The sequence below is a fragment of the Achroia grisella genome, unplaced genomic scaffold (genome assembly GCF_030625045.1).
Source record: "Achroia grisella isolate CSIRO2021 unplaced genomic scaffold, CSIRO_AGI_Agris_v1 utg474, whole genome shotgun sequence".
Classification (NCBI taxonomy): domain Eukaryota; kingdom Metazoa; phylum Arthropoda; class Insecta; order Lepidoptera; family Pyralidae; genus Achroia; species Achroia grisella.
In genome coordinates, this window is record NW_026712878.1 from 2,664,548 (window position 1) to 2,673,479 (window position 8,932).

General features: G+C 30.2%; 1 protein-coding gene across 1 annotated transcript; it reads left to right on the top strand.

The window, feature by feature from the left end:
* The first annotated feature begins 4,491 nt into the window (after nucleotides 1-4,491).
* Nucleotides 4,492-7,630, top strand: LOC131845538 (chorion class high-cysteine HCA protein 12-like). The gene is made up of 2 exons (XM_059194608.1): nucleotides 4,492-4,763; nucleotides 6,199-7,630. The coding sequence occupies exon 2, from the start codon at nucleotides 6,694-6,696 to the stop codon at nucleotides 7,126-7,128; it is 435 nt and encodes a 144-aa protein (XP_059050591.1). The 5' UTR covers nucleotides 4,492-4,763; nucleotides 6,199-6,693; the 3' UTR covers nucleotides 7,129-7,630.
* Nucleotides 7,631-8,932: the final 1,302 nt, after the last annotated feature.

Below are 8,932 nucleotides of genomic sequence, written 5' to 3' on the forward strand. Positions count from 1 at the left end.
AATAATCTGCCAGCTGATTCAGATCGTTCATCTGAATCAGTTCATTTTGATCCAGTTGTCCCTTTCATCCTGTGCATATGTATATTATATGCTATGTAACTCACGTCAGATAAAGTGATTTATCTCACTACACTGGTCATTCCATTATTGAATATATTCTACTATATCACCTGTATATACTTGGGGGAAGGAGACTGTTAGTGTAAAATATGTATATCTACATACCTAAGTTATTTTATTAGAATGGAAAATTTGTGATACATGTCAATGGATATTTTATATATATGAAAATTCAAACTAGCGACTAGTGGTCTGTATATGACAGTCCTCCGCCGCTATTCTGCATTGCTGGACTCATGGAGCCAGTAGCTGCTCCAAGTGCCAGCGCCACACAGCTCTCTGGTTGGAGTACTTCGTATAGATACTTCGTAGTGCAATCGTCCCAGTCTATCCACTATGTTGCCAAATCCCCATTTTGGCCCGCGTACAGAGTAACTTCTGGCCTGGACCTGGTTACCTGTTACATATATACATTTGTTTGATTCTGCTACTGCTAGTGGTGGTGTGGTGCGGAACACAACATGGAGCTTCGTGCTAACGTCTCGATTTAACAGCAGCTGATATGGTGTTCGCCGTTGGTGGTCGGTGTACGTCCGTGTCGTGTATTAATGGTCAGAGATAAATGGGGCAGAGAGGTACCTTATCGTTAAAATTCTGACCGTTGACATTCAAGTCATTAACAATTAGTGACATTCAAATTCCTGAGATATAAACGTAGATAGAATCGTCCGTTATCTGATACTGACGTATGTGGTATTCTAAATGTAGTGAACAGTTCTTCAGAAGTAGACTAGTCATTCTGGGACATCCTGAGACTTCAACAGCAGTTGAAGAAGAAAGAAAACTAGGAGAAGAACGTGAGCGATGTGAGGAAGACAGACGAAGGCAAATTACTAATGGTGATGATGATTCTTGGTTGATTACTGGTTAATGATTTCTGGTGATGACCAGGATACTGTTGTGTTGGTTTCATAATTGTTGTTGCGTGTGGTTCAACAGTACTAATACCTAGTTGTTTCCCGGATTTTGTAAACTATTTGATACATTGTTGTGATGGAGATACTGAACCACACTTACAAGGCACACCAATGGTATCTTGATGTGCCTTGTAAGTGTGGTTGTATTTCATTCGCAGTGTGTAGCTATATCTAATGTATTCACACAATTTCTTAAAACTACAATGTGTACTTATTTTATTATTGTAATCTTGATATGAATTGCCTAACATTTGAATACCTACACTATCTCATTTCGATGCTAATTGTATAGGAAAAATTGCAATTTTGTATGCCAATGCAATTAATATTTTCTGTTATTATTATATTATTGATTTAAAATATATTCCTTTATTCGTTAGCTATTAGATGACGTCCTCATAATCATTTTAATAAAATATTACTGTACTACTATTATTGTTATTAGTAAGTTATTTAAGAGTAAGTGACTCTTCAGAGAGTAAGTGTCAATTAGGACTAGAATTAAAAGTATTATAACTCAAATAAATTTATTGATAGATACCTAATTGTATTTGGTGAATAACTTTTATATTTTATTTTATAATTATACCTACATATTATTATTTATTTAGAGACATTTAACTATAGGTACACATATACATACATACAACAAATGTACATGTGTAAGTATGAATATACTTATGTGTACTTACACGATCTCAATAACTAACATCTCTAAAACAATTGCACAATTTGTAAAACTAACTTGTATTATTAAAAAAATTACATATATGTGTAGTCTCTGAGTCTAGTCTAATATAGTGTCTGAAGATCTATGAACAATCTCTTTCTGCTCAATAAACCTGTATCTCTCTGTCTGATACATTAATACTAATATCAGAGTTATTGGAGAAAAATATTATTAAAGAAAACAACAAGTATTGGTAACAATCGACGTTAAAAAAATATAAACCTTTCATTGAGGTTACTTGCTACAACAAGAGTAATATTTATAATACCAGTAGCAGGTTCTGTTACTCCTTCTGTTAAATAATTTCAATATAAATTGATACGTAGTTCTGTAATTAATAATCTCCTTTTGCTCAACGAATATCTTAGACATGTGATCTTTATAATTCTATCTAATACAAAATTAATACACATATAAGAGTACCTACTGTTTTAATAGATATATATTTCTATAACATTCCTAATGTTGAGTTTTACTTTATATGTGTACAGATAAAAAGAAAATACGGTGCTTTGATTGAGATATATATATATATATAATAAACCTTCCTTTTGAATCACTCTATCTATTGCTAAAAATTGTATTAAAATCCATTGCGTAATTTAAAAGATCTAATAGCGTTCTAAATTTGTATATAATTATATGTTTTGTATGTTTTTATGTATAATGTAAGAATATTATGTACAATGCAATGTTGTGACAATAAATATATAAAATAAAATATCATAATGATTGTTAAATATTATTATTTATTCGATGTTTCCATTGTATGGCTTTCAAACTCGGAGACAAATTAGACATTACCTATGTTGCCAGATTTTTATAATTTTCAAATAGGGTTGTAGCACGATCGGATTAATATTTTTACCTATTTTTACTGGTAATTTTCGTCATTAATAAACAGACTATAGTCGTATTTTTAATTAGACGAAGCTAGCTGACAGTAGCTAATGTCACATTGTAAAATAATGTTGCCATATTTAAAGTAATAGTGATGCGTTCAGTTCTCAGTTAGATGAATGAACAATGAGTGTGAATAGTTAATCATTACAAACTACAAAAGAAAATTGTATAAAAGTGCTCTGATATAAGTTACTAGTAACTACAATCAGTTTTTTGACGGCTTATTACAAAGCGCGCGGCTACTAGTGCCAACACAAATCAACGTCGCGAGCGTCTGTCGCCATTTTGTTCGTAATTCGGCTTCTAACCTCTGGTCTGAGAGCACCAATGTTTTTTTTTGCGCTCACGCTGTTTTATTAAGTTTTTCCTCATGTTGTGTTTGTGGTAATTGTTGGGTATATTGTATATTTACTATATTGTTTCATACAAAAATATGGATCCTCAACCAAGCACGTCAAGCCAAAGCTTGTCTCCAAGAAAGACGTTACCGAAAAACTTATGATACAAAACGTCTACAAATACGTATTTGAGAAAGCTGCTTCACTATTACCTATTGAGGCTCCCAAAAAAACAAATGTATTTCGAAAAAGCTGACATTTTGGGAATTGGTGTGACCTCAGTCTACAATGTATTAAAATAATACAAAGTGAACAGTTTAAGTCTCCGGAGAAACGTGGAGCGAAACACTGTTTCAAAGATAAATTATTATCAATTTTTAGACAGATTTATAATTAATGTCACTGAAAGCGACAATGATTTTTTTATCTGATGATGAATAAAAACAAATTTTGTAATAAGCACAGTTTTTTATTTTTATTACCTAACTATATTATGTTATATATTGTTATATTTTGTACATCTATAGTTTCAATTACATTATGAATTGTAATTAGGACAGTCTTAAAAGTTTCCACGCAATTTTTTCTTTACGTTTAAAATACTCGGTATTCAGTATAGGTAGATACAATAGGAACATAATCGTCGTAAACTCGTTGGTATGTATAAAGCACGGCTAAAATTCAAACCCCGTACCCGATATCGGCAGTTCGGCACACTAACTATTCACTAGACTATCGAGGCTATTCCATTAATTCAGGAGTTTTTTCAATGATTCACTTTGTCACAACACTATTTTTATTTCATCAAATACTGACAACACAGTAAACGTCAGTTGACTTCGTCTAATTAAAAATATGACTATAGTAATATATCGGTATTATCCAATAGAAAAATTGTTTATCAATATGTATTGAATATGGTAACAGTATGGAAAATGGAATACATTTTTGCCACAATCCTAAAATGTCTAGGGACGTCCCATACCTACAAGTATGTTTCCCTACTCATTTAAGCAACCACTCATCTGTAGTATTCATATGAGTACCAGTAAAGTATCAATACTAGAGGTGATACGGAACGTTATATTGTTGAATACCGGATCAACTTTAAAAAGGAATAGTCGAATATTTTAAGCTCTTCTATTTATATAATCTTTAATCTACATTTACTTACACGGAACCTAGTAAATATAACAGGTATTCGATTTCCTGTCCTTGTGCATTCCGAATAGGCTTTTTTAAGTCATCTATACACAGTTTCATGAAATTTTTTGAAATTTTCATCAAAATCGATTAGTACTTACTTAAATATAAATTAATACTCCACACTATAGTTTCGATTTAAGTAAATATGCTTAAAGCAATCAAAGTATCATAAGAAAAGGAAATTAGGATTCTTAAACTAAATTCTGGGGACATTCGACATAAAATTTGGAGGAATATCACATAGTCACCTGGCAATACTGTGTAGCTGTCATGAACGTCAAAACATTCCAATAGTTTCAAGTTGGTTTTATTTATGTTTTTGTTTGGTTGAACACACGTGTGTAGAGTAACTTTTATATAATAGTATTTTAAAGATCTGTTTAGTTATGTTAATTATTTTTGTTAAATGTCTTTGTTATCTTAAACTGGTTTGTCGCCTGTTTTTCTTATACCAACTTAAGTAGGTAACTCAAATGCTCAAACTTGATTTTTTAGTTATTATTATCAGTGACCATTGACAATAATGTATTCATCTTAATAATAGCACAGGTAAGTCACATAACAATCTTCATTTACGCACAATGTTGTGTAAACTTAAACTAAATAACTATTTTTATATTTATAATAATAATTATAATTATTGATTTCGACATATAACGCCTCTGCCATGTGGGTGTTGACGGCCACAACACATTATTATTTACTAATGTGGCCGTTATCGTTACACTACCCTACTTTGTAAAATATTATATTTGAGTTCAAATAAAGAAATATTAATATTAAAAAAATCGATGTATATTTTTTTTAATGTTAGAGAGTCCTGAAGTACTAACAATCTACCATCTTACAATAACTTTATCTAAAGACTTCAGCATAAAATATGTAGGAATTAGGTACCTTGACAAATAGAAATTAAACATAAAAAATACTTCCTTATTTTTTTAAGTACTTGGAATAGTTAATAAGTTAACAGTGCAGGTAATATTTTTTTTGTTAATTTTATTAAACAAATAAAATTAACAAAAAAAATATTACCTGTATCTGTTGTGTTTATTGTCTTATTTTTTTGGATGATATTAACTACTTCAGCCGCAATTTGATACGGCTAAAGTTTTAATTGTTTAATGTGTTCCTCTGGAGGGGAGATCATGTAATATTAAGTAGTGGTAGCAGATAAAAAATCCTGTAAATGTATCCCTAAAGTATTAGTAATAGAACTAGCTTAAGCTTGGAATTTGTCATCCGGGAGGATTTTACCGTTACCGTTACAGTTACCACTTTTATAAAAAAAAATTAATAAAAGTGGTAACTGTAGCCTATATACACAGATAAATTGTACTACAGGCCGCCATGATGCCGCTAATTATTTGCCATCCAGAGGATCAAAATATCATGCTCCTTGTCCTATAATTTCACAGATACAAAACACTAGATTCTACCATTCTGAAATGTTAAACAGTCTTTATAAAGAGGAACATTTCATTTAAGTTGTAAAGAGTGGCAATTAAATATTGCAATAATGATAAAACAACTTATTTATTAGTATTACAGGTTACCCATTGAGAAACTTAGTTCATAATTAATTTTAATTTTAAGTTTGCACAATATTAAAGTTATATTACGAGACTATATGTGTGTATATCAAAAGCATGACATATTAATTGATTATTTAGTAATAAACATGTAAAACAGGAAAAAACAAAATCTCATCAAATACAAGTTATGATTTCATATTATGACTCACTGGCTGTTTGTTTTTTGTGCTCATGATAAACAGTATTTCCTTATGAAAATGTAATAGACACTTTCACATTCAAGATTCAAGAAGTACAATATTAATAATATTGTACTTCTAATCATCCATATCTAAGAAGCAATAGAAGTAGCAGAAGAGAGTGGTAGTGGAAATAGTAGTATTAGAACTAGAGAACTAGTAAAAGAGATACCATAACACTAATTTATGTTTATATTGCCTTTTTCACAGAGCATATGTGGCATCAGCATCATTGGAGTTTACCACTCAGCATACATACTTAACACACATGAAGAAAGAATTGTTTACGGTATACTGTAAATAATACAAACTTATAACAAAAAGCCATATGTATATGTCTATTTATATACCTAATTAATGATATGATATGCAACTTTCAAGGTTGACATAATATGTTATGTTCTAATAATTAATTAAATATATGTCTATTAAATGTCAAATTATAATTATAGAATATGTACTTACATTATTTATACAAATAAATAAAATAATATTTTACTTCATAAATATATTGAAAAATTGCAGTCTTGCTGTTGAGGAAAACAATTAAATATATCTGATAATGTAATGGGAATATTATATTAAAATTATATAGAATATTACTTATTAGTTGCTAGAAACTAAACTACGAATTTAATTAAGAACAGTGTCAGAAATATAAGAAAAGAAGTCTTCCTCAATTTTATTTTTATTATATTTTTTAATATGGCGTCGGGTAATAAAAATGAACATATTATCACAACTCAACCAACAAGCAAAGTTGGTGATCTGGAACATCCTGAAACATTAATATCAGAAGAAGAAAGACAACTAGAAGAGGAACGTAAAAGACAAGAGGAAGAGAGAAGGAGACAAGATAGTATCAGTGATGATGCATTGATTGATTGCTGTTTTGTAATTCCTGATGAGCAGGATACATGTTGGTGTCTTCGTTTGCTCTCAGACTGTTGTGTATGGTTCAACACATGCAATAATTCTTGTTTCCAGGAATGTGCAAATTGCTTGAGTAATTGTTGTGATGGAGACACTGAAAATGATACTGGACATGGTGATGGATGCTGCAATGGAAGTAATGATGAGGGTGGCTGTGATTGTGGTGAAAATTGTTGTGATTGTGGTGACAATTGTTGTGACTGGTAAGCGTGTTTACAATTCCTGTGCAAGGTGCAATATAATCACAAAGAAAGACACAGGATTATATGATTGCCCCTTAGAACTTATATGGTACTTGCTACGACCACGTTCTATTAGCGCATTGACTGCTACACCCCACTCTCTTTGGTAATGTGCCAATCGTAAGAAACTGATGTCCCACCGCGATGTCAGACTTGATAATGTGAGCCTAGTCTTAAACTCAGAGTCTATGCATAGACTCACTTCCTGCCACCTAAATGTTAAATTGTTTATTTTTTTGTTCACTCTTTCGCGCGTGCTTGTGCTTACGAATCATCTCAAAGAAATATAATGTGAAGTCAAAAATAAAATTATAAAAGAAAGTAAAATCTTTTATAATTTTATTTTATATTTTACAGGTTTTATTATCCAGAGACATGTTTAAGATTTTTAAATTATCAATAAAGTTTTTGCAGTCATAGTCATTTGTGTCCGCCATTTTGCAATGTTAATTAATTATAAAAAAAGGTGCTAATTGAAAAGATTGAAGAACGCCGGAATGAGTTAGCCGACGGCGACCGTAATCTATTTCTCTTTGTCTACATTAACTTGCACATTCCTTCCTGCGTGAAAACATATTCGCACGCGTGCGAGAGTAGGTATGGAAAGGCAGCTATTTTGATATTGTTTTCTTTTAATTGTACAGGGTAAAAAAACATTTTATACCAATGCAGTTTATTTTAATGTAATGAGGAATTCGTTACATATTGCATATATTGTTATTATTATTTTTCATTGTTTTAAAATAAATTCATTACAGAAGGTTCTGTCTTCGTCCAATAATTATGACAATAATTTTAATAATATATTAAGTTATGTACATATACAGTTACTGTTTAAGTATAATATTTTTATAATAAATATTGTAGAATCAATACTTTTATAGTTAAAATTGTTTATAGTTTCTTTTATGTTACCTTTGTGTGGTTTGCCAATTTGTAGTGTAAGAAGAGTTATTTGTACATAATTACATAGTACAAAATTTACACATATAGCTTTTTAGGCATAGTAATGTAAACGAGATAGGTAGACTATTATACGAAATTTATACGAAGATTATTATACAAAAACTAGAGTATTGTATTTTCAACATATTAACGAATTTACTAAATTTGTTTTCATTCATCTTTGATACGTTTGAGAAAGAGACAGTTTGTTATATATATATATATATATTATTCTTAGTAACTTACATGTTACTGTTCGCGTGTATACCTATGCTGACATATTAAATAAGATCTTAGATGAGATGTCAAATTTCATGTTTTTTTTTATTACGGCTTAGCACAAAGTGCTTTCAAACCAAAGATGATTATATATTTGTCCAATAACTGTTTCAGAAAGAGGAATGATAACCGAAATTATTCCAAGTGAATTAGAAATATAGATTATTATTATTAATAAATGAAAATATATTGTAAATATTTTATAGATATTGTATAATAATTTTAATGTTTAATTATTATATTCAAAAGTATTAATCTTCCTATTATTAATATAGGATAACAGAATATTTATAATTATGTGCCATGTTACTTATAGCACCTCGGCTCAAATAGAAATGAGAATGGAAAATAATATTTATACTTTTAGGCCAAGAACAGAGTACTAAAAGAGTATTTGTTTGTGATGATTATGTCTACGCTAACAGATGTGAATGAAATAAAGTTAAATAACTTATTGTGGGGATCTTACTAGTAATTAACCGTAGACCAAAAGACTTGGAGGTCGACCTAGCAGAGTATATAGGTAGAAATCGGGCCAATAGTTA